General features: G+C 41.5%; 1 protein-coding gene across 1 annotated transcript; it reads left to right on the top strand.

Moving 5' to 3' along the window:
• Positions 1-1,279: 1,279 nt before the first annotated feature.
• On the top strand, positions 1,280-26,247 carry SPARCL1 (SPARC like 1). Its single transcript, XM_075849819.1, has 9 exons — positions 1,280-1,300; positions 1,453-2,445; positions 2,521-2,587; positions 7,360-7,478; positions 7,824-7,944; positions 8,468-8,604; positions 10,285-10,433; positions 23,560-23,708; positions 25,969-26,247. The coding sequence occupies exons 1-9, from the start codon at positions 1,280-1,282 to the stop codon at positions 25,995-25,997; spliced, it is 1,785 nt and encodes a 594-aa protein (XP_075705934.1). The 3' UTR covers positions 25,998-26,247.
• The last annotated feature ends 79 nt before the right edge of the window (positions 26,248-26,326 follow it).

Below are 26,326 nucleotides of genomic sequence, written 5' to 3'. Positions count from 1 at the left end.
AAAGGTGGGGGGGGGCAAGATAAATGCTTTCACACAGCAGAGTCATCCAGTTGCAATGCAGGCTGCTGCTTCTGGCTCCGGCAGACTCTACGATTTTCCACCACCGCGGCATGCCCGGACAAAGTCTTCTTCACCTCCTGACACATCGCACACATATCACCAGATGCAAAATGAATTCATACCCCTGACTAGACAAAAAAAGACACGTAGAAATTTATACTGTGGCCAAATAATTGCGGAATGCAATAACTAAAAAATCTTACCATGCAGGGTAATAAATAATAGAAGATTATTATTAGTGTCACAAGGCGCCCCCCAACAAAGTCATAGGTTGCCCATATATCAGTACTGAAATAATAATGCCATTCACAGCATATGGACACCATAGAGGGGGTCCCCACTTGGGAGTGCAGGGGGACCCAGCCCATGCAGTACATGGATGACCATTTATTTTGACTCTGCAATGTAATATTACATTTGTAGTATGACTGTCTGCAACTTCCGCGCCAGTGGTTGTTATTCTGTTACTGAAGATGAGCTTTTTAATGACTGAGGAGTTGTCTGAACATTTACAGAGAACTTGCAGACAAGGAAAGGCTGCTAAATAATGAAGCTTTCCTCTTATAAGATCTTGTTATATTATGAAGTTTTTGTAATGTATTCACACTTACTCCTGATTTATCTCCTCAAAATTATAACAAAATTATTGGCAGGAGTAATACTGTGGGCATGAGCTGCAATATCAGACAAGGTTTACATTTAATAAATATACATCTCAAGATACAAAGTAATAAAGACACGTTTGTCATCACATAATTATACCAAAAAAAAGTGTCAAAGTGTCAATGTTAGCAACCAATCAGTTTTCAGCTTTCATTTTTCTCACTTCAGATTTTAAAATGAAAAATGATCTAATTGCTGGCTAGTTTGACCAATACTTGACACTTTATTCTTAAAACAGTTGTTTACGCATAAGACTGACAATGTACAATTCGCCTTAAAGGCCCCGTTCACATTGCTAAGGCTGAAATCCGCAGTGAAAATCCGCTGCTTCTCCTCAATAGACTATGCATGCTGCGGAAGGCAAATTCTGCACCCCAGCCTAACTTCCACACTGTTATTTTCCGCAATGTCTAAACAAAAGTAACCTGAAAAGCTATGGAAGCCAAAGGGAAAAAAGGCTGCTGCGGATTTGCTCAGCAGCGTGTCCGCAGTGAAATTCCGTCAACGTCTGAACATGCCCTAAGCCTTTCAATACTGACAAAAATACATATGGAGAATGCAAAACATAAGGTCAATTGTAAGTTACAATCAATTGTATTGGGGGAGGTGGCGACATGAATAAATAAAGAAGTAGAGCAAACATAAAATAATGCACAACTGTTTTCATGGCAGGTTTGACATATTTATTTGTTTGTTTGTTTACTACTGAACACTTGACTTTTTATGCAGCTAAATGAAAGCCTGAAGGAGCAGAAACACAAAGAAAAAGACGTCATTGATCAGTATGCCATTACTGATATAGAACCTAACACTGAAAGCATCATACAAAGCAAACATAAAATACACTCTGGTGATATGCAAACAGAAGAAACCAATATTAAACCAGGCACTTTTTCAATGGAATATCTAATGAATCTGATAAATGGGGACATTGATAACAATGAACCATCTCCTGTGGAATTAAAAGATAACCATGATTCAGAAAATGAAAAGAAAATTGAAGAATATGAAGACAGTGTCATAGATGAAGTGGAAAGCTCGAGGGAAACTCAAAAAGAACGTAAACCAGAAAGCCAAGAGTCTGAAAGCAAGGATCAACAAAATCAGGGACTTTCTTCTGATCCTATTTTGAAACAATATGAAATTTATCCAATAAAACTCAACACTGCAAATGTAAAACCTGTGGAGGAAGGAAACAAAGGGTATGCAAATATTCTGGAGGAAATACTTGACGATGAAGATTTGCAATATGTATTAAACGTCACTCCCAATCTGGATACCGTGAGGCAAAGAATCAATAATGAAACCTATGATGAGATCTATGTTGAAGAACCTTCTCACGAAGATGTCATTGACTTCATTGACTTAGAGACTGAAACTAACATTAAGGAAGAGCATCTCGACCATGCAGAAACTTCCAGGGATGGCAGAAAGATTAAAAAGGAAAATTTGGTTAAAGAGGAAAATGGTGCCAAGACCAGAAATATTTTTGGTGATCTTATTATAAAACAGAATGAATCGGCTATGGAAGAGCAGCAGAGCCAACAGACACATATCACTGTAAATAATAATAATAAACTAAGAGGCGATGTGCCAGATGTTGACTACTCCAGTGAAATAACTACTATTGACCACAATGATCGAAACGCTGAGAAAGTTACTACTGCTTTTCCCAGATATCTCGAGAGCAGTAGTGAACGTAATGTTAGCCTACATGACCATGTAAGTAAAAAAAACAAAAACATTTTAGTCTGTTACATAGAGAACATTTTTAATATTAAATTTTTTTTTATTAAGGATGTTGATGCTGCTGTTCAGAAAGAAGAAGGAAGTTTAGAGATAAATAATATGAACCCATCTGCTGGTAAGTAGCTGGAATCTGTTTAAAGCTTTATATTATAATGATGAAGTTTAGATCAGAACATTCTATGAGCCGCTATGGTCCATCCAGCACAGAACTGGTAAAAAGGATTTTAAGGAGTGAAAAAGTTAAGGCCAGGATCAATAACATTCTGATAGGTGATGAGCTTGAAGCCTTAAGCAACAGCTCAAGGGATAGATATGACAAAAGCTGGTTACCATGGAATGGTTATGTGAACATACAAGCAATGTTTATTAGAGTAGCGATCAAAGATCTGGAGATTGGAAGGGGATTGGGGGGAAATTGCTACAACAAGTAAGCAGGGCCGGTTTTAGACAAGGTGTGGCCCTGGGCAAAGTTAAAAGTGGGGCCTCAAATGCTGAATTAGGGCCTGTTCACATCTGCGTCGGGGTTCCGTTGATGGCTTCCATCATTCCCTTTCGTCAGGGGAACCCATGAACGCAAACCAAACGGAAACCATAGTTTTCCGTTTGCATTGCAATTGATTTCAATGGTAATGTTTCTGTTGCATATGGTTTCCCTGGTCTCCGTTCTGTAAGGTTTCTTTTTTTGGCGGAAACAATAGCGCAGTTGACTGCGCTATTGATTCCGTCCAAAATCGGAAATCTTAAGGAACGGAGACAAACGGAAACTATTTGCAACGGAAACATTACCATTGAACTCAATGGTAATACAAACGAAACACTATGGTTTCTGTTTGGTTTGCATTCATGGGTTTCCTTGAAGGAAAGATCTGACAGAACCCATGAACAGAAAGTCCGACGCAGATGTGAACACACCCTTACTGTATCAATAATGCAGTAAATTCAGAAGGCGGCGTGCAGATAACTGCATCACTGATTTCTAGTGTGTCCAGAAGCCTTGCAAGACCCAAAGCATATGTCCCCCCTCTCAAACAAAAACATGATCTATATACATATACAGTTATTATATCATACCACTATACCAGATGAAATATTACCTGCAAACTGTTACTAAATAATACCGCCACACTATAACCACATAGTGACTGACTAATACCCCTGTACTGTTACTGAATAATACCTCCACACCATAACCACATAGTGACTGAATAATAACCCCATACTGTTACTGAATAATACTGCCACACCATAACCACATAGTGACTGAATAATACCCCCATATTGTTACTGAATAAAAACCACTACTACCATGTAGTGACCATATAGTGGTAGTTGCCAGTTATACACAGGAGCTCTGCAGGCGATATAAGTGATTACAGCACATTTATATCTAGTGACTCACAGGTGATATTTTCTCTGTTTAGAGTCGTTCACTTTCCCTTTTTTTCTCCATCCGACCCAGACCACTGTGACTATTTATTCCAGCCACGACTCGTCTCTGCAGAATTTGACACACAGTTATGTTGGTTTGTCGCTTTTCAAGCACCCACCACACCTATACCCCATCCTCTAAACAAACTCGCAATCGACAGTGCCCCAGATCGTGATAATGATCCCTCCATGCTCGACACAATAAAAGTGCCCCATCAGTAACCGTGCACCCTTTCTGCCCCCACAGTAATAATGCCCCCTTTGTGCCTCCTGCAGATAGCGCCACACACAGCCCCCCTGTAGATAGCGCCACAGTTCTCCCCCCTTATATATAGTGCCACACAACCTCCCCCTTAGTAGAGAGTGCCATACAGGCCCTCTTGTATACAGTGCCACACAGGCACCCTCCCTTGTATATAGTGCCACACAGCCCCCTCCCTTGTGTATATATATGCCACACAACCCCCTCCCTTGTATATAGTGCCACACATTCCCCTGCCTTGTATGTATATATATATATAGTGCCACACAGCCCCCTCCCTTGTGTGTATATATAGTGCCACTAAGGCCCCCCATGTATAGTGCCACATAGCCCCCCCTTGTATATGTCACACAGCCCCCCACTGAATATAGTGTCACACAGCCCCCCCTCGTATATAGTGCCACACAACCACCCCTTGTATATAGTGCCAAACAACTCCCCCTTTGTATATAGTGCTACACAGCAATCCCCCCTGTATATTGCCACACAGCCCCCTTCCTTGCATATAGTGCCACTCAGCCGCCCCTGTATATAGTGCCACACAGCCCTCCCTTGTATATAGTACCACACAACCCCTCCTTTGTATATAGTGCTACACAGCAATCCCCCCTGTATATTGCCACACAACCCCCCTCCCTTGTATATAGTACCATGCAGAACCTCCCCTTGTATATAGTGTCACACAGCAATCCCCCTGTATATTGCCACACAGACCCCCTCCCTTGTATATAGGGCCACACAAAACCCCATCCCTTGAATATAGTGCCATACAGCCCCCCTCCCTTGTATATAGTGCTACACCGCAATCGCCCCTGTATATTGCCACACAGCCCCCTCCCTTGTATATAGTGCCACACAGAACCCCCCCTTGAATATAGTGCCACAGAGTGCTCCCTCCCCTTGTATATAGTGGCACTCAGTGCTCCTCCCCCTCCTTGTATATAGTGTCACACAGCGCTCCCCCTTGTGTATAGTGTCACACAGCGCTCCCCCTATGTATATAGTGTCACACAGCCCTCCTCCCCCCTTTGTATATAGTGTCACACAGCGCTCCTCCCCCCCCCCCGTATATAGTGTCACACAGCGCTCCCCCTTGTATATAGTATCGCACAGTACCCCCCCTTGTATAGTGTCACACAGCTCTCCTTCCCCACTCATATATAGTGTCACATAGCCCTTCTCCCCCCTTGTATATAGTGTCACACAGCACTTCTTCCCCCCTTGTATATAGTGTCGCAAAATGCCCCCCCCTTGTATATAGTGTCACACAGCCCTTCCCCCTGTATATCGCCACACAGATCCAGAAAAATTTGTACTTACCTTGCCCCATTCCCGCGACAAACGGAGAGATGCAAAGCCTTCGGAGGGGACGCATGCGCAGACCGGGGTGATGCAATGATGTCATCACGCCGGCCTGCGCAGGGATTCTTCCCAGTGCCTTATAGGCTGCAGGCACATACAAGTGAATGTTATGGGCCGGGCAGCGCAGGCCCTGTAGCAGCCACGGGCAGGGGGCCCTAAGAGTATACGGGCCCTGGGCAATTGCCCACCCTCCTGATGCCAGTGGCCCTGCAAGTGAGGCTTTGTTCACATCAGATATGCATGAAGCTCTATTCTTCCACCATGACGGAACCCGACAGCCCCACTATAAGTGAATAAGGCCCAGTGGGCGCACGGTGGTGTCCGTCATACAACGGATCCGGCACTGCATCCTAATTTTCATTATAAACAAATACCACGAAGCAAATGTGGACAAAACCTAAGATTTTTGTTATTGCTTACAAGAATATTTGTGTTTAATATGTCTTTAAGATATTGTCAAGTGTGTGTCGCTACCACAATAATTTATTTGCTATTTTTTTGTCATTATGTCACAGGGTTGGGGAGTTGCATCTATTTTCTTTATTAACCAGTTGTATGTTATTAATTCAATATTCACCGGCTATTAGCCCGATGAAATTAGTTTGACAGGGAAAAAAACAGCCTATAGAGAACAACTACAAAATAACTTAAAGGGAATGTGTCGCTAGAATTATTTTTTTATGTTTTTATTTAGTTAAACAATTATTATTTAAGTGATTTCACATTGTTTTAATTTTTTTAATTTTTTCACTAGTCAGGAAATATTATAAATTAGATTTTAATTTATAGCATTTCCATATGCTGGCCACTAGAGGGAGCAGCTCCCAAAATTGCAGCATGGTCAATGTGGTAAAGCAACCTCATTGCTTTATGCTGCAAATTTGGGGTAGACACACTCTCTCTAGTGTCCTCACACAATCCCCCCTCCCTTATTCTGGCTAGTGCCAGGAGAAGGAGGGGTTTGAATCTTCAAACCTCCTACACTGTGTGCCGCCATTTTCTGAGCGACTGCACAGTGTAGGAGGATTATATACAGTGCTCAGCATACAGTATAATACGAACATAATACACACATCACATACACGAACCTAAATTAACTGCTCCTGCCGCTGCTGCCGCCGCTGCCGCCTCCGCTCCTATTCCTTGCGCCTTCACTTCCTTGAACATATGGCCGGAAGCCATGGCCGGAAGTCATCATCTTACTGTCCGGCAGCGGCTTCCGGTCCACATGAAAATAGCGCCGGATTTCGCTCTGCGAACGAGCTTTGTTTTGGTCTGTGTGGGAGCGGCGCATGTGCTGTTCCCACACAGGCGGCGTACGCTTCAGAGAATGGAACGGCTCCCGTTCGCATTCTCTATGGGGTTGTATGTGCCATATTCCATCTCTGTATGTGTCGTTAATCAAGAATTAGAGAAGTAAAAGTAGGAACAAAGTAAAAATTAGAACATGAGAACACAAATAAATAAAATTTATGTTAATATCATATTAAAAGCAATATGATAAAAAAATAATAATTCATGACACCTTCCCTTTAAGTGTTGTATTATGCATTATGCCAGTTTAGCATTACTTATAAAACAAGTGAGTTAGAGCTGGTCCGCATCTTATCAAAGGTACCGTCAGACTCCTTTTGCTTACATCCCGATAGACCCGAATGTTTTCAACATTTCTCTGTTCAGCATGGGCTATGACCATCTGGATCCATCTTTTCCATCTAGCCAGGCTTTTTTTTTTTTTTTTTTTAATTTTCAAAGCAGACAGAATTGATCTTCCACTTGGAAGTTGTGAACAAAGCCTGTCATATTTTTGTATTTTGCATGATATGTATTTCCAGACCTGTGCATTAATTTTCACTGTAAAAGAGGGAAGACATGTAAAACAGATGGACTTGGGAACCCTTTCTGTGCTTGTCAAGACCCAGACTACTGTTTACCCGGTAACAGAAATGATCTTGTAAGTAAGACATTATTGCAAACTTATTGTAAATTCAGAAAAACGTCTATTTAAAGTCTAGAACAGAATGTTACTGTATATTCAGTTGACTTGAAATTAAAATTATAAACAGCAAAATATTATTTTATACTTAGAGTATGTATAAGTTTGCCAAGACTCCAACTCTGAAAATGTTGGTCATTCATCTAGTTATTAATACTGGAGGCCTAGCCCAACAGGAGATCAAGCCATTCTATCTAGAGGTAATGGCTTGTAACCCATGGCTGTTGTGGAATTACCAATACATAAATAAATGAAAAACTGAATATTACAATACATACATTTGTTGCATTTTTGTGTCTTCAGGTCTGTGGGACAGATAATAAAACTTACACCAGTGCCTGTCACCTTTTTGGCACAAAATGTCACCTTGAAGGCACCAAGGAGGGAGGTCATCTTCATCTGGATTATCAAGGGCCATGCAAAGGTAAGCCACCTAACAATATTCCTATGATACAAATAATTTATATACGTACATGCAGTGGCGGACATAGAAAGCACAGGGCCCTTGTGCAAGATGTGGGCCCCTTACTCTCCATTAGCTCATCAAAGAACAACCAGCCGTCATGTCTCGCTAACAATTCATCAATAATTCTGAGCCATTGTCAATAACTCAGTCCATACATGCAATCCAATAGACAGAATAAAGCTACTTTTAAGGTGGCAGTGGGCCCCCTACCTACTGGGCTCCTGTGCAGCTGCACAGGTTGCACCCATGCTATGTCCGACCCTGCGTACTTGATGCAGAACATTTAACACCTGAAGAAATGTATTTAGTAGATTAGTTTGTTGGTTCATAATGCACACACACTCCCAAACAAATTATTCAAACTTACTATAATGGTTGGTTCATAAAGAAGGACAGCGTTCTTGTGAATACAATTTTAGAGCAATTTGGCCTTTTAAAAGCTAATTTCATAGTGTTTTATATGATTCTGCATATACCACAGATATCCCTCTCTGCACAGAATATGAACTCACACAATTTCCATTCAGAATGAGAGACTGGTTAAAAAATGTTCTCATTCAGCTCTATGAAAGAGACCAGGAAAACATTGGACTTCTCTCAGAGAAGCAGAAAAGCAAGGTGAGACAAGTCATGTTCTTTTCTTTTCTTATTTTTTAACAATATGTTTTTATATCACTAGTAATAAATACACATCAAGGAGAAGGAAGAAAAATGTACAGATGAGTATTAGTGACATTTGGGTTTCTCAAACAGCTAATTGTATGTGACCTTGAGCACAGAACCACTGTTGATTTGACATAACGGGCATGACCTTTACAAACAGAGAAGTAAGGGTATGTTCACACGAGGGCATCCGTAACGGCTGAAATTACGGGGATGTTTCAGCCTGAAAACATCCCCGTAATTTCAGCCGTAACGGTATGTGCAGGCGCTTGAACGCCGTGTCAATTACGGACGTAATTGGCGCTGCTATTCATTGGAGTCAATGAATAACGGCTCCAATTACGGCCAAAGAAGTGACAGGTCACTTCTTTGACGCGGGCGTCTATTTACGCGCCGTCATTTGACAGCGGCGCGTAAATTACGCCGCGTGTGAACAGACAAACATCTGCCCATTGCTTTCAATGGGCAGATGTTTGTCAGCGCTATTGAGGCGCTATTTATGGACGTAATTCTGGGCAAAAACGCCCGAATTACTTCCGTAAATAGGCCGTGTGAACATACCCTAACATGCATGTGGTCTCCTCTTTGACTACTGGATTAAAGTGCAGGTTGAAGCTCTCAAACCCACATATAAAAGTTTGAACTGGGGTATCCACCAATACCTTCATGTGCTGTTGTATGTGATGACATCATGTTGTATAGAATCTAAAAACACTATAAGGCCATGTTCAGACGTGGCGCAAATTTCCGCTGAAAATGTTGCTGCAGATTCTTTGCTAATTTGCAGCAACATTTTCATATTTGACAGGTAATTCATCCATTGTGGATATCACAGCAGACTTGCTACAGATTTCAGCCTTTGCAATGCAAAGGCTGAAATCCGCAGCGAAATTCCGCTGCTTCTCCTCAACATAATGTGCATGCTGCGGAGGGAAAATTCGGCACTGCAGCCTAAATTCCGCACAGTTATTTTCCGCAACGTCTGAACTAAGTTTCCTAAAAATGTATAGAAACAAATGTAAAAACGGCGGAATTCAACAGCAATTCCGCCACGTCTGAATGTGCCCTTAAAATGCCTGCTTTAATAAAATCCTTACTTGTTAGAAGGATTTTTGGACAATAAACTGAACACATAGTGTCCCTCTGCTGAGATCCCTGGTGATCAGTTGTAATCTATAGAGAAATCTGGCAGTTAGTGTACAAATACTCTGCAGTGCCACCACAGGGGAAAATGAAGCATTACACAGTGCCCATTCAAATTAAAGGATTGTCTATGTAATGCAGAACTTGACAGGTCCTCTAAAATGAGAGATGATCTTTAAAGTCGCTCTACCACTCTGGCCAAGAGAGGAGGATCCTGAACAAAGGACCCACTCTATTAACTCTGTATTCCGTAATAGGGCATATAAAACATTTTTTTTTAGAAACCAGACGATTCCTTTAACCTACTTTATACAGTGAGATAGCTCTGTCTAGCATGACTATATTACTATATATAACATGAAATATCATTGTGTATTCATACCATTCACAACACTACTAGCAGAGGAGACTGTGGCAGGCCCTCTAACACAGGAGCAAGGATTACATTTCAACCTCTGCACGCACTACTTCTATGCCACTTTCTCTTATTAGGTGAAGAAAATCTTTGAGAATGAGAAACGGCTGCAGGAAGGTGATCATAACATCGAGCTCTTGGTCAAAGATTTTAAAAAAAACTACCATATGTATGTCTATCCAGTTCACTGGCAGTTTTACCAGCTCGACCAGCATTCAATGGACAGGTAAGTAAGGAGCGAATACATTTTTTAAGAAATTACTTTTAAAAATGACGCCTGTCTGGTGAATTACTTTTACTAAAGTTGGTTTTAAAAGTGCAAGTTCCAAATGGTTTCAAATGCTGATTTTAACATCATCTCATGATCACTCTAATTCCAATACACATTGTGTTAACGCAATCATGGGCCAAAATATATTAGACTGAAATTTGTAATGGGTATGTCAACCGATACCCGCCCTCCAGTGATTTATCCAGTTTCCAAATCATAGGTAATAGATATATATATATATATATATCTGAGAGAAATGATGACACAAGAGACCATGCTTGTATGCTCAAAATCCTTCTCTGCGGTTTATTGATCCAAACAAGTATATAAGTATAATGACAGGAAAGGCTTTGGTTTCAGCCAATCATCTACAATATGATAATGACTCTGATTCAGCCAATGAGAATATTTCAATGCATTATAATAATTCTTCACCCTCCAAGCCCCAGGTGGCCTGAACCTTGTCCTATGGGGAAGACACACATTTCAGATACACAAGTTAATGTGTCTACTTCTTATCTCACTAGAGAATGGAGACTGCAGATAAGTTTAAATCATTTAAACAGAGGACTGAATCCCCTTCACTCATGGTAAACAATGTCATTGTCCATTCGACCAAGGCTATTTGATCTTCTCCTTACAAGAGTAATAAAACATTAAATTCAAGAACACATAACATAGAATTGCTTCAGGACATCTGCTGACATTTACTTTTTACTTATTAATCTCAAGATGGCTCCTTCAGGCCAAAAGATGGATTCCAATTATCCAAAATGGACGCCTACCATACAAAATGGAGTCCATGCAAAATGATATCTTTTAAACATATTCTAATCACTTTCACATTTCCGACCTTTTGTTTATATGAGGACATTTTGCATCCACGCCAGGTACTTAAAGGAGGGCTTATCCCCCCTTGAGGACTTACCTAACCTTTCCACCTCATCCCCTGTGCATGTCAACAAAATTCCTTCCCATAATTGTTTCACTCATAGGGTACACTTGATCAAAAGATCCAGGATGGTGGGTAATCATATTAGCCTTTGCTGCAAAGCATTGCCAAAGTTTTGTCAGGCCTCAAAATATGAGCCTCTGAAGCAAATATAATGCAATACATAATAAAAGAACCTGCAGGACATTCTGGAGCAGACCACATTACCCATCCCCCAACACCCGTAAACCAGTTAGTGGGATTGAGCCATGATATCCAATCCGGCCACTCCAGGTTCTAATCATCTTTAGAATTGGCTTTCCTGAACTCTTCCTTTATTTTCTCAGCTTTATCTCTGTCTTACTTGTCCTGCATAATGCCAAAAAGGTCTATATAATGGCAACAGGCTGTATCAACTACTTGGCACATGCACATGCCCTCTTGTGCATCATTCAAAATATCAAACACATAATCTGTAACAGTGTCCTATCTGTCGGCCACTTTCTCTATATTATGAGCATTCTTTACTGTTAAACCTACTAATATTGGCAATAATCCAAACTTCTCCTCCACGGTTCTTGTATCGCACTGTCACTTACTGTCCTAATGGGACTTTTACCCCTGCAGATATAACAGGTCGTGGTCAGCATCTTCCACAAACCTAAAGACACCCAGGTCACATAACCTCCGGGCTCTCGTTGCTGCCATTTACTTCTTACTTATGAGTGACAACAACCAGTGACCTTCACCTCATACAGTGAAGGAAATAAGTATTTGATCCCTTGCTGATTTTGTAAGTTTGCCCACTGTCAAAGACATGAACAGTCTAGAATTTTTAGGCTAGGTTAATTTTACCAGTGAGAGATAGATTATATTTAAAAAAAAAAACAGAAAATCACATAGTCAAAATTATATATATTTATTTGCATTGTGCACAGAGAAATAAGTATTTGATCCCCTACCAACCATTAAGAATTCAGCCTCCTCCAGACCAGTTACACGCTCCAAATCAACTTGGTGCCTGCATTAAAGACAGCTGTCTTAAATGGTCACCTGTATAAAAGACTCCTGTCCACAGACTCAATTAATCAGTCTGACTCTAACCTCTACAACATGGGCACGACCAAAGAGCTTTCTAAGGATGTCAGGGACAAGATCATAGACCTGCACAAGGCTGGAATGGGCTACAAAACCATAAGTAAGACGCTGGGTGAGAAGGAGTCAACTGTTGGTGCAATAGTAAGAAAATGGAAGACATACAAAATGACTGTCAATCAACATCGATCTAGGGCTCCATGCAAAATCTCACCTCGTGGGGTATCCTTGATCCTGAGGAAGGTGAGAGCTCAGCTGAAAACTACACGGGGGGAACTTGTTAATGATCTCAAGGCAGCTGGGACCACAGTCACCAAGAAAACCATTGGTAACACATTACGCTGTAATGGATTAAAATCCTGCAGTGCCCGCAAGATCCCCCTGCTCAAGAAAGCACATGTACAGGCCCGTCTGAAGTTTGCAAATGAACATCTGGATGATTCTGAGAGTGATTGGGAGAAGGTGCTGTGGTCAGATGAGACTAAAATTGAGCTCTTTGGCATTAACTCAACTCGCCGTGTTTGGAGGAAGAGAAATGCTGCCTATGACCCAAAGAACACCGTCCCCACTGTCAAGCATGGAGGTGGAAACATTATGTTTTGGGGGTGTTTCTCTGCTAAGGGCACAGGACTACTTCACCGCATCAATGGGAGAATGGATGGAGCCATGTACCGTCAAATCCTGAGTGACAACCTCCTTCCCTCCACCAGGACATTAAAAATGGCTCGTGGCTGGGTCTTCCAGCACGACAATGACCCGAAACATACAGCCAAGGCAACAAAGGAGTGGCTCAAAAAGAAGCATATTAAGGTCATGGAGTGGCCTAGCCAGTCTCCAGACCTTAATCCCATCGAAAACTTATGGAGGGAGCTGAAGATCCGAGTTGCCAAGCGACAGCCTCGAAATCTTAATGATTTACAGATGATCTGCAAAGAGGAGTGGGACAAATTTCTATCTAACATGTGTGCAAACCTCATCATCAACTACAAAAAACATCTGACTGCTGTGCTTGCCAACAAGGGTTTTGCCACCAAGTATTAAGTCTTGTTTGCCAAAGGGATCAAATACTTATTTCTCTGTGCACAATGCAAATAAATATATATAATTTTGACAATGTGATTTTCAGTTTGTTTTTTTCATTTTATATAATCTATCTCTCACTGGTAAAATTAACCTAGCCTAAAAATTCTAGACTGTTCATGTCTTTGACAGTGGGCAAACTTACAAAATCAAATCAAATAGGGATCAAATACTTATTTCCTTCACAGTAACACCACATAAAACTCCTCAGATTGTAATTCACAGTACAGTGGCATATTTACACACATTATAATTATAAACCTCAGACAATATAAACAATAGGGCCTCAATTAATAATATAATACTATCACCAATCTCATGCTATCACCCTCAGGTTTTTGGTCCGATCAGTTCACTGCAAGTCCTGTACATCATTGTCCTCTTCTTCTGTCTTCTGCTACTGCTGACGGATTCACTCAGGTCTTTGCTTTACTTTGATCTTTGCTGAGGTCATCAGGACTTGGTTTGGTCCTTCTCATCTGTCAGACACCGTCTCTTTTAGTATACATCACCGGGCTGTACATAGCACCTCATGATGTGAGCCTGGGGTGAGTTCCCACGTAGACGGGTTAGTGGAGTTTTATTGTGACTACCACAAACCCTCCGCATCTGTCCTCTTCCTCTGGCAAGTTACTTGTCTGCACGGCTGCTTAGAATTGTGACACTGCCGTCAGTTCATGACAAACGCGTTGTATTGGCTCAGGCTGCACCTGCCGCATCTCAGTGATGGAGTTTATCATATTAAAAGTCTTCTAGTTCATGTTTACTGGCACTTGCTGGGGACCCAACCCTTGTCAATTGTTAAAATAAATGCTAATCTGGTGATAACCTCATCTGCATGCATTATAAAAGTTGTTCTAAGTACATAGAATAATAATGACATGCCCTTAACCCCTTAAGGCCGAAAGACGGATATATCCGTCCTCTGCAGCTGCTAGTTCGCGCCAGAGGACGGATATATCCATCCTGTGATGGCGCGGGTACTGCCACTGTACCCACGCGATCAGCGGCAGGAGCATGGCTGTTATACACAGCCTGGCTCCTGCTGCAACTGCCGGAATTGAAGCGCGCCGATTCCGGCAGTTTAACCCATTAAATGCCGCTGTCAATAGTAACAGCGGCATTTAATGTGTTTGACAGAGGGAGGGAGCTCCCTCTGTCACACTATCGTGGGCAAAGAAATCGCAGGTCGCCATCGGGTTTCCATGGCATCGGCGGTCTAACAAGACCCCCAGATCTGTCTTCAGCATCTACGTGTTAGGCGATGCCGGAGGCATGACCTAACAGATTGCCTGTCAGTTTTACACTGACAGGCAATAATGCTTTGGTATATTAAGTATACCAAAGCATTATATATGCGATCAGCAGATCGCATAGTGAAGTCCCCTGGTGGGACTAAAAAAAAAAATGTAAATCAGTTAAATAAAGTTTGTGAAAGAAAAAAAAAAAATTACAGTAAAAGTGTCAAAACAAATAACACATACACATATATGGTATCCCCACGATTGTAACAACTTGAACAATAAAATGAACACATGAATTAAACTGCCGGATGAACGGCGTCCAAAGAAAACGCAAAAAACAACGGCAGACTTCTCTCTTTTCTCCCATTCCCCCCATAAAAAAATTAATAAAAATTATTCTATAAGTCCTATGTACGCCAAAATAGTACTAATGAAAACTACACATTGGCCCACAAAAATCAAGCCCCCATACGGCCACATCGACTGAAAAATAAAAACGTTACGGCTCTTGGAATGCAGCGATGCAAAAACAAGTAATTTTTTTCTAAAAGGCTTTATATTGTGCAAACGTAGGAAAACATATAAAACCTTTACATATTTGGTATCCCCGTAATCGTGCCGACCCATAGAATAAAGTTAACATGTTATTTACGCTGCATAGTAAACGGCGTAAATTTATAACGTGAAAATCAATGCTGGAATAGCTGCTTATTTTAAATTCTCTCCTAAAATAAAGTTAGTAAAAGTTATTCAATATATTATAAGCATCTAAAAATGGTACAATTACAAAATACAACTCGTCCCGCAAAAAACAAGCCCTTATACGGCTATGTCGACGGAATAAAAAAAAAGTTACGACTCTTGGAATGCGACGGTGAGAAAACAAAAAATAATCCTTGGTCATTAACGTGCAAAATGGCCTGGTCATTAAGGGGTTAAACTAACATCTTTATGTAAGAAAAACTTCTCTGTTCCACTGGACAGGGCACCTAGACAATGTGTAGTTACTGTGTACATTGTATTTGCACTTGGTGTTACACTTTTCAGCAGGATTTATATCTTATTCTGAGCTGATTACCTGGAAAAGCTCCTATTCACAGAAATATTCACAGATACCATACGTTTTATCTGCCAAGTGTCTCAAACCAATTTTTTCTTACTCTAATTTGTATTGCATGGGAAGGCCTCTCAAGGTCTGTTTTCTTTGTGGGAGGTGGGTATGATAAGGTTGGCACCAGTCTGCCAGGACTGTTCTGTAGGCAAATCAAACAGCTCTAAGGCTGGGTTCACACGACCTATTTTCAGGCGTAAACGAGGCGTATTATGCCTCGTTTTACGTCTGAAAATAAGGCTACAATACGTCGGCAAACATCTGCCCATTCATTTGAATGGGTTTGCCGACGTACTGTGCAGACAACCTGTCATTTACGCATCGTCGTTTGACAGCTGTCAAACGACGACGCGTAAAAATACAGCCTCGTCAAAAGAAGTGCAGGACACTTCTTTCAGACGTAATTTGAGCCGTTCTTCATTGAACTCAATGAAGCACAGCTCAAAATTTACGGCTGTCAGGGAAGCCTCGCAAAATGTGAGGAGGAGCAATTACGTCTGAAACGAGGCAGCTGTTTTCTCCAGAAAACAGTCTGTCATTTCAGACGTAAAAGCCTGCTACCGTGTGCACATACCCTAACAGAATTTACCAGCAACAGCTGTAAAGCCTGGGACATACCAATTAGATCTTACCACATCGATCCTTGCAGTCTTAGGGCATATGTGAGGTCATACACCATCAATGAAAGTGCCATCAAGAGTGCCTTGGGTGCTACCGGTTTACCTTCCTTTATCCGTCCACATTCTGTTAGAATCTGGTTCTCACGCCTTCCGCTCCAAGTTGGACACTTCCTGTGGAGAACAAACTTTTCATCGCATAATCAGTAATTGATCTTAATCAGATAATTCAGTTGAAGAAAAACATTAACAATTACATATTTGTGTTAAACGTTCACACTGGGCAGTAAGTAAAACTGATACATACAAAATGATTCTTCTTCTCTTTATATACACTACCGTTCAAAAGTTTGGGGTCACTCAGACAATTTTGTGTTTTCCATGAAAACTCACACTTATATTTATCAAATGAGTTTCAAAATGACTAGAAAATATAGTCAAGACATTGACAAAGTTAGAAATAATGATTTTTATTTGAAATAATAATTTTCTCCTTCAAACTTTGCTTTCGTCAAAGAATTCTCCATTTGCAGCAATTACAGCATTGCAGACCTTTGGCATTCTAGCTGTTAATTTGCTGAGGTAATCGGGAGAAATTTCACCCCATGCTTCCAGAAGCCCCGCCCACAAGTTGGATTGGCTTGATGGGCACTTCTTGCATACCATACGGTCAAGCTGCTCCCACAACAGCTCTATGAGGTTGAGATCTGGTGACTGCGCTGGCCACTCCATTACAGATAGAATACGAGCTGCCTGCTTCTTCCCTAAATAGTTCTTGCATAATTTGGAGGTGTGCTTTGGGTCACTGTCCTGTTGTAGGATGAAATTGGCTCCAATCAAGTGCTGTCCACAGGGTATGGCATGGCGTTGCAAAATGGAGTGATAGCCTTCCTTATTCAAAATCCCTTTTACCTTGTACAAATCTCCCACTTTACCAGCACCAAAGCAACCCCAGACCATCACATTACCTCCACCATGCTTGACAGATGGCATCAGGTACTCTTCCAGCATCTTTTCAGTTGTTCTGCGTCTCACAAATGTTCTTCTGTGTGATCCAAACACCTCAAACTTCGATTCGTCTGTCCATAACACTTTTTTCCAATCTTCCTCTGTCCAATGTCTGTGTGCTTTTGCCCATATTAATCTTTTCCTTTTATTAGCCAGTCTCAGATATGGCTTTTTCTTTGCCACTCTGCCCTGAAGGGATGGAGTCGCCTCTTCACTGTAGACGTTGACACTGGCGTTTTGCGGGTACTATTTAATGAAGCTGCCAGTTGAGGACCTGTGAGGCGTCTATTTCTCAAACTAGAGACTCTAATGTACTTGTCTTGTTGCTCAGTTGTGCAGCGGGGCCTCCCACTTCTCTTTCTACTCTGGTTAGAGCCTGTTTGTGCTGTCCTCTGAAGGGAGTAGTACACACCGTTGTAGGAAATCTTCAGTTTCTTGGCAATTTCTCGCATGGAATAGCCTTCATTTCTAAGAACAAGAATAGACTGTCGAGTTTCACATGAAAGCTCTCTTTTTCTAGCCATTTGGAGAGTTTAATCGAACCCACAAATGTAATGCTCCAGATTCTCAACTAGCTCAAAGGAAGGTCAGTTTTATAGCTCCTCTAAACAGCAAAACTGTTTACAGCGGTGCTAACATAATTGCACAAGGGTTTTCAAGTGTTTTCTAATCATCCATTAGCCTTCTAACACAGTTAGCAAACACAATGTACTATTAGAACACTAGAGTGATGGTAGCTGGAAATGGGCCTCTATACACCTATGTAGATATTGCATTAAAAACCAGACGTTTGCAGCTAGAATAGTCATTTACAACATTAACAATGTATAGAGTATATTTCTGATTAATTTCATGTTATCTTCATTGAAAAAAACTGTGCTTTTCTTTCAAAAATAAGGAAATTTCTAAGTGACCCTAAACTTTTGAACGGTAGTGTATATCTATACATACACATATACACTGCACAGAATTCTCTGCTCTAAAATTTTCCTTTCACAACAAAAATATTTTCAAATGGGAATCTACTTGCACTGAGAAGTTATCATTTACACAAACATAATACTGACGCATGCCTCCAATAGTCCAATGCTAAGGCACGCTGGTCCAGAACTTTACATAAAACTTAACCTGAGTATTTAATATTCCCACAACACTTCTTGAATATCGTTATTAAACAAACTAACTTTGGAATAACATCTGGAGTACTGCTGACATCTTATCATTGTACAAACACCAGTTCAATACTTGGGAGAACACTATTCCCCTGTCACTGCACACAAGTTCTGCAGTGGGGAAGATACCGGCCGGGCTTCAGGCCTCCCTGAGAACAGGTCTACACATACGAGCACATTTTCATACACACCTACCTCGGGTAGTTGTATGTTCTGCAGTCGGTGGGACGGGTAATCTAGCCGGGCTGCACTTTTCACAGGTACCTTTGCTGTTTTACCTTTGTCATGCCGTGCACACACCATGCAGTCTGCTACAAACCTAGTGGTGGCATTATTGTATCTAGGGACAAGCCAATTTACTGATAGCTGGCTGCAGATACTCTATTTGCCTGGTTTGTCATCTCTTACGCTCTCAATTGACTTACCCGATGGTCCAACAAAGGTCCTACTACCAATGAGCCCATAATTGTGGGCGATGCCAAAAGCGTACCTAGAGTCAGTGTAAATGTCGGCCGTCTTACCTTCTGCCAGGTTACAAGCCTCAGCGAGCACCTCCAGCTCCGCTCGTTGAGATGAACAAGAAGGTGAGAGTGGTTTCTGGATAATTTACCTTGTGCCTCGTATCCTGTCTTGTACATACTGTATGAAGTATTTCTACATTACAAATTTACATTAAAAACCCATGTCACATATAGATAGAACATTTCAAAGGGGTGGCGTCTTCATTCTCTAAAATAAAAACAAATGTTATACACTTCTCCACACTCATCTGATAATCCAGAACACTTTGAGAATCTCACTTTTATAAGGTTCTGTAAATACTTGATTAATACAAAAACAAATAAAAATTACTAAAATCTTGCATAAAGAGGCTCTGTCACCAGATTTTGCAACCCCTATCTGCTATTGCAGCAGATAGGCGCTGCAATGTAGATTACAGTAACGTTTTTATTTTTAAAAAACGAGCATTTTTGGCCAAGTTACGACCATTTTTGTTGTTATGCAAATGAGGCTTGCAAAAGTCCAAGTGGGTGTGTTTAAAAGTAAAAGTCCAAGTGGGCGTGTATTATGTGCGTACATCGGGGCGTTTTTAATACTTTTACTAGCTGGGCGTTCTGAAGAGAAGTATTATCCACTTCTCTTCAGAACGCCCAGCTTCTGCCAGATCACGCTGTGACGTCACTCACAGGTCCTGCATCGTGTCAGACGAGCGAGGACACATCGGCACCAGAGGCTTCAGTTGCTTCTGCAGCAGCATCGGCGTTAGCAGGTAAGTCGATGTAGCTACTTACCTGCAAACGCTGATGCTGCTCCAGAATCAACTGTAGCCTCTGGTGCCGATGTGTCCTCGCTCGTCTGACATGATGCAGGACCTGTGAGTGACGTCACAGCGTGATCTGGCAGAAGCTGGGCGTTCTGAAGAGAAGTGGATGATACTTCTCTTCAGAACGCCCAGCTAGTAAAAGTATTAAAAACGCCCCGATGTACGCACATAATACACGCCTACTTGGACTTTTACTTTTAAACACACCCACTTGGACTTTTGCAACCCTCATTTGCATAACTATAAAAATGGTCATAACTTGGCCAAAAATGCTCGTTTTAAAAAAATAAAAACGTTACTGTAATCTACATTGCAGCGCCTATCTGCTGCAATAGCAGATAGGGGTTGCAAAATCTGGTGACAGAGCCTCTTTAATTAACAATATTCAGATAATTTTCACCTCCTTCCCAACTAAATCTGTAGGGACTCATGGTCTCTTACACAATATGTAAAGGATCTGCCAGACACAGCTTCTGTGTCGACGCCCGTGGTTAGTCAGTCTGCACCGTGGTTAGTCAGTCTGATATAGTGACTCCTTCTTCTACCACTCAGGCTGGGAGGCTGAGGAGTGGGAGAGCCTATCACAGCCTGGCCAGACGGAGCTAGCTCCCGCCCTCTGTCTATTTATACCTGCATTTCCTGCTCCTCCTTTGCCTGTGATTCTGCTTGTTTCCTGGCTCTGCTGCTGCTTGTACTATTTGTCCTCTGCTTCATATTGACCCTGGCTTTACTGACTACTCTCCTGCTCTGCGTTTGGTACCTCGTACACTCCTGGTTTGACTCGGCTCGTTCACTACTCTTGTAGCTCACGGTGTTGCCGTGGGCATCTGCCCCGTTTCCCTTGGCTTCTGTGTACCCTTGTCTGTTTGTCTGTCGTGCACATAGTGAGAGTAGGGACCGTCACCCAGTTGTACGCCGTCGCCTAGGACGGGCCGTTGCAAGTAGGCAGGGACTGAGTGGCGGGTAGATTAGGGCTCACCTGTCTGTCTCCCTACCCCGTCTTTACAAAATCACAAGCCCATATACCTTTTCTACCCTGGTCCCTGACACAACTATGGACCCCCTGGAGACCCTGGCTCAGCAAATGCAGGGCTTCTCGCTACAGGTCCAAGCCCTGGCTCAGAGGGGCAACCAGCGTGATGCCACCCTGGTAGTGTCCCCCACCTCACCTCTTGAACCCCACCTCAAGTTGCCTGACCGGTTCTCAGGCGACCGGAAGACTTTTTTCTCCTTTCGGGAGAGTTGTAGGCTCTATTTCTGTCTAAAGCCCCACTCCTCAGGTTCTGAGAGCCAGCGAGTGGGTATAATTATGTCCCGGCTCCAGGACGGGCCCCAAGAATAGGCCTTCTTCGGGCCGTTGCAAGTAGGCAGGGACTGAGTGGCGAGTAGATTAGGGCTCACCTGTCTGTCTCCCTACCCCGTCTTTACACAATACTTCATATTGGGTGGAGACTACAGCACAGCATACCCAGTGCCATATTTACCATTCTGGAAGGATCTACACAGAAAAACCTCAAAATTTAGGTTACTCTCATACACATTTAATCTGGATTACTCATTGGGGTCTCATACATATTTTGTAGATCTCCTCGAATCAAATTCATTAATTCCAAACAAAATAAAATTGTACCTGATCAGTCTCCTCACAACTCCCTCCTTTTTGGACTCTGCGAAAGTAATGTAGCAGGGTTCAAAACTACATATCTCAACCTAATAAGGCTGGGCACTCTATCTGGGGGCACTAGTTTGCCCCCTTTTAATACACAATAGCCTAAAACAAATACAATTTTCAACAGACCTATAACAATACACAGTTCATTGCAGGTTCATTACACAGCATTCAGCTTCCTCATCTTACACAGACAGATGTACGCCATGGATTCACACTACCTCTACACAAGTTTCTCTCTTTTTTTCCTACGTCATCAGATTTCACAGGAGGGGGTCACGCATTCACTCCTCACAGCTTCTGTTCTCAATATTAACAATTTCAATGTTCAATGCCGGCAAAAATTCTCCCATACCAGGAACCTCCAAGATTCACACATCTGTACAACAACTTAATATAACATACATATCTGCAATCATTCATCACACTAAAAGCTTTCAACATACCTGCTGGATAAACACTGCGTGTCAGGAGATGTGACGTCATGACCGCTAATTCCGGCCTCGGCAATGAATTAGTGAACTATGTTTGTAAGAATAAGCTTCTTACGTACCGGCTGTTTTTTTATATTCACTGATGCAAATGCCATCAGGCCTCCAGCGACAGCGTATCAGACGAGCAATCTCCCTCGTTTTCGGCACCAAAAACTGTTAACGCAATCATGGGCTAAAATATATTAGACTGAAATTTGTAATGGGTATGTCAACTGATACCCGCCCTCCAGTGATTTATCCAGTTTCCAAATCATAGGTAATAGATATATATATATATCTGAGAGAAAAGATGACACAAGAGACCATGCTTGTATGCTCAAAATCCTTCTCTGCGGTTTATTGATCCAAACAAGTATATTAGTATAATGACAGGAAAGGCTTTGGTTTCAGCCAATCATCTACAATATGATAATGACTCTGATTCAGCCAATGAGAATATTTCAATGCATTATAATAATTCTTCACCCTCCAAGCCCCAGGTGGCCTGAACCTTGTCCCATGGGGAAGACACACATTTCAGATACACAAGTTAATGTGTCTACTTCTTATCTCACTAGAGAATGGAGACTCCAGATAAGTTTAAATCATTTAAACAGAGGGCTGAATCCCCTTCCCTCATGGTAAACAATGTCATCGTCCATTCGACCAAGGCTATTTGATCTGCTCCTTACAAGAGTGATAAAACATTCAATTCAAGAACACATAACATAGAATTGCTTCAGGACATCTGCTGACATTTACTTTTTACTTATTAATCTCAAGATGGCTCCTTAAGGCCAAAAGATGGATTTCAATGATCCAAAATGGACGCCTACCATACAAAATGGAGTCCATGCAAAATTTTATCTTTTAAACATATTCTAATTACTTTCACACATTGTTACTGCTGTTGTTGTTTTTTTAGATATACAGCCATTATTTATATGCAAATATTTTACCTTACCCAAACTGAGATTAAGGATCTTTCATTTTTTAAAGCAAAGGAGATAGATGACATTGAGGATACCCCTATAGATCCTACATATATACTGCAAAATCCTGGAAGTCCGTTAAAAAATATTTTGACGTGCAGAATCAAGTCCTATCTGAGATTGAAAATTAAGAATTCAGAATTTCCTGTAAGCCAGAAGTCTTGGGGTTGTTGGTGGTAGAGAAGCAGGTAGGCACTAACAGGAGTAGCTTTCTGTAGTGGAAAAGGCGCTTAGACCATGTCCGTGAAGTATTTCTGGTGTAATTATTTGTGAAGCACTACACATATTATGGTTGTTGATACAGGGTATGTTAACACTATAATTTGTTGACTTCGTTCAATAGCCTTCCATGGATTTTATTGCAGGCTGCTTACGCACTCAGAGCTGGCTGCCCTTCGTGCACCTCTGATCCCAATTGAACATTGTGTGAACACATTTTTACAGGAGTGTAACACCAACAATGACAAACACATCTCTCTGTGGGAATGGTGCCGCTGTTTTGGAATCAAAGAAGGTATGACTGATGAGCAAGTTAAAATGTAAAACCTTAAATTAAGGGGTTCGTATAACTTTGCAACCATTATTTTTCTTCAAGCATCTAAAAATACAATTTTTTAGCAACTTTGCAAATAGTCTTGATTATTTTTTTTTTACAGTTTTGTATCTAGAGCTCCTATGAAGATCTGTATGTCTCTATGGTTATAGACTACAAACAAACCTTGCATAGTCGGATCCTGGAGCTATACTCCCTTCCAGTGGCGGCTTAAGTGTACCATGGGCCCTGGGCTGTTGACACATCTTGGGCACCCTCCTTCCCCCTCACACGCAATGCAACCCCCCAACCTCCTGACACTGTACCCGTCAGTGCCACTGAGCTGACGGATACAGGTTTTAGCTCTAGATACAGCTGCTCTGTATACCGAATACAAAGCAGCTGTATCTGAAAAAGTAAAAATTATTTTTAATAAAAAGTATGTAGAAAGTTGCACCAATCACACTGATACACAATTTTATTTATGTACATAGCCTTTAACACATCAAATAATTAAAAAAATAAATATTTAAACACCTCTCTTTAAAGTGTAACTATACTTTTAAAAAACTTTTGACATGTGATAGTGACATGTCAGAAGTTTTAATCGGTAGGGGTCCAAGCGCGGAAGTGGAACCTCACAGATCGCTAAAATGAAGCGACAAAAACGCTCGGTTGAATGCTGCACCGCTTAGTTTCTATTCGTCATTTCTCGGAGCGGTATATGGACCAATTAGAAAGTCTATGAGTCCGTACACCGTTTTCTCTGCATTCTGAGAACAGCCGATGAGAAATGAAGCGGCACATCACTCACCCGAGCACTTCTGCCACTTTGTTTTAGCGATCAGTGGCAGTCTTAGTGCTTGGACCCCCACTGATCAAAACTTCTGATATTTCACTTTGACATGTCTAAAGTTTTTTAGAAGTTTAGTTACCTTTTAAAAAGTTAGACACCACTCCACTTGCAGTAAAATAACTACTGAAGGCTGTATGGTGGGATTTTATTACAAGTGGAGGTCAGATTGTCTGACTGACTGCTGAAAGCTTTGTCGGGGTGTCTGAGCATCTGACGGCTCTGTGGGGGAAAGATATACCCCCAGTCAGTTAGATGCTCAGACTCCCAGACAATCTGACCTCCCCGTGCAATATAATAACTACTGAGGGCTCTATGGGAAGGGGGGAGTATACTGCAAGGGGGGTCTAACCATCTAACTGACTGCAGAGGGCTCTATGAAGGGGGCAATAATCCCCCGTGCACTATACAGCCCTCAGTAGTCATTATTCAGCATTTGGGGGGTTTGATCGTCTGACTGCTGAGAGCTCGATGGGGTGAAATTATTATTCCCCCATATAGCCCTCTGCAGTCAGTTATATGGTTAGACTCCCCCCTGCAGTATAATCCCCCTAGCGTCGGCCGATCACTTTAATTTTGCCGGGACAAGAGGATGAATGGGCAGTACCCCGCTAACCCCACCGCCCTGCTCTCCTGTTCCTCTCTGGTGGCGCGTGCAGTGTGAGAGAAGCGTGTTCTAAACACTAACAGACGTGCCTATCCTGCCGCATGTCTGCTAGCCCTATGCCGGCCCAGCCCGCCCCTGCAATTGCTCTCCCTTCCCCTCCTCCCCATCAGCAGTGGCTGTCAGTGGCCGCCAGCAGCGCTAGCATGCTGCATAGTTCTTTTAGTATTTTTTGTGCGGTTTGGGCGGCCATATGATGATCCGCCACTGCTCCCTTCCATCTGTCCTTTTTTGCTAACCTACATTTGGTAGGTTACAAGAAGTAGGGGACAGACAGAGGATGGTATGACTGAAGATTAGATTACACAGGTATTGTTTGGAGTCTGTAACCATGTAGACACATAAATCTGCATATGAACTGTAGGCACAACGGTAGATTTTCAAGACTATTTGCTAAGTTGTTTCATATGTTGTATAACATTTAGACAACATTCAGTGGTGTAACTGTAAGAACATTTAAGCCTCCGGAGGATTCTATACATACATATATATATATATATATATATATATATATATATATATATATATATATATATATATATACCTCGGGTATTGATGATCTCAGCAGAATATGTTGCTGTTATATTGGCAACAGGAAATAAATAAATAAAATAAAGAATACATTTTTACCAAATTATCAAATGTCAGATTACATTAATGACCTGCTTTGTTGCAAATGTGCAAAAGTCCATTAGAAAATTCAGTAGCTATCTTTTATTTTACAGATGACATTGATGAAGACTTACTGTTCTGAATCTTCACTGAAAGCTCCCCAGGAGGCTTGAATGCAGTTTAGCCCCATATAATACCTGTAAGCACTGAGTAGGACTATTTAACAGCTCCTGGAAGCATTTCTTGGAAGAAGTAACTGATATTCATGATAAATATGTTACATACTAACACAATGTATATTTCTGATGTCAAAGTTCATATTAATGTGAATTGATGAATAAAATTGCTGTGTGATGTTAATGCAGTAAATTACTCTGTGATTTAGTTGCAATTGAGGATCATTAGGGCTCCTGTTACTATTCCCCAATACAGCATTCGTAGGTTTAGGTTATTGAAGCAGGCCACTTAAAA

The sequence above is a fragment of the Rhinoderma darwinii genome, chromosome 1, assembly GCF_050947455.1.
Source record: "Rhinoderma darwinii isolate aRhiDar2 chromosome 1, aRhiDar2.hap1, whole genome shotgun sequence".
NCBI classification, from domain to species: Eukaryota; Metazoa; Chordata; class Amphibia; order Anura; family Rhinodermatidae; genus Rhinoderma; species Rhinoderma darwinii.
The sequence above is the reverse complement of the archived record's forward strand: the minus strand, read 5'-3'. Positions and strand labels throughout refer to the sequence as shown.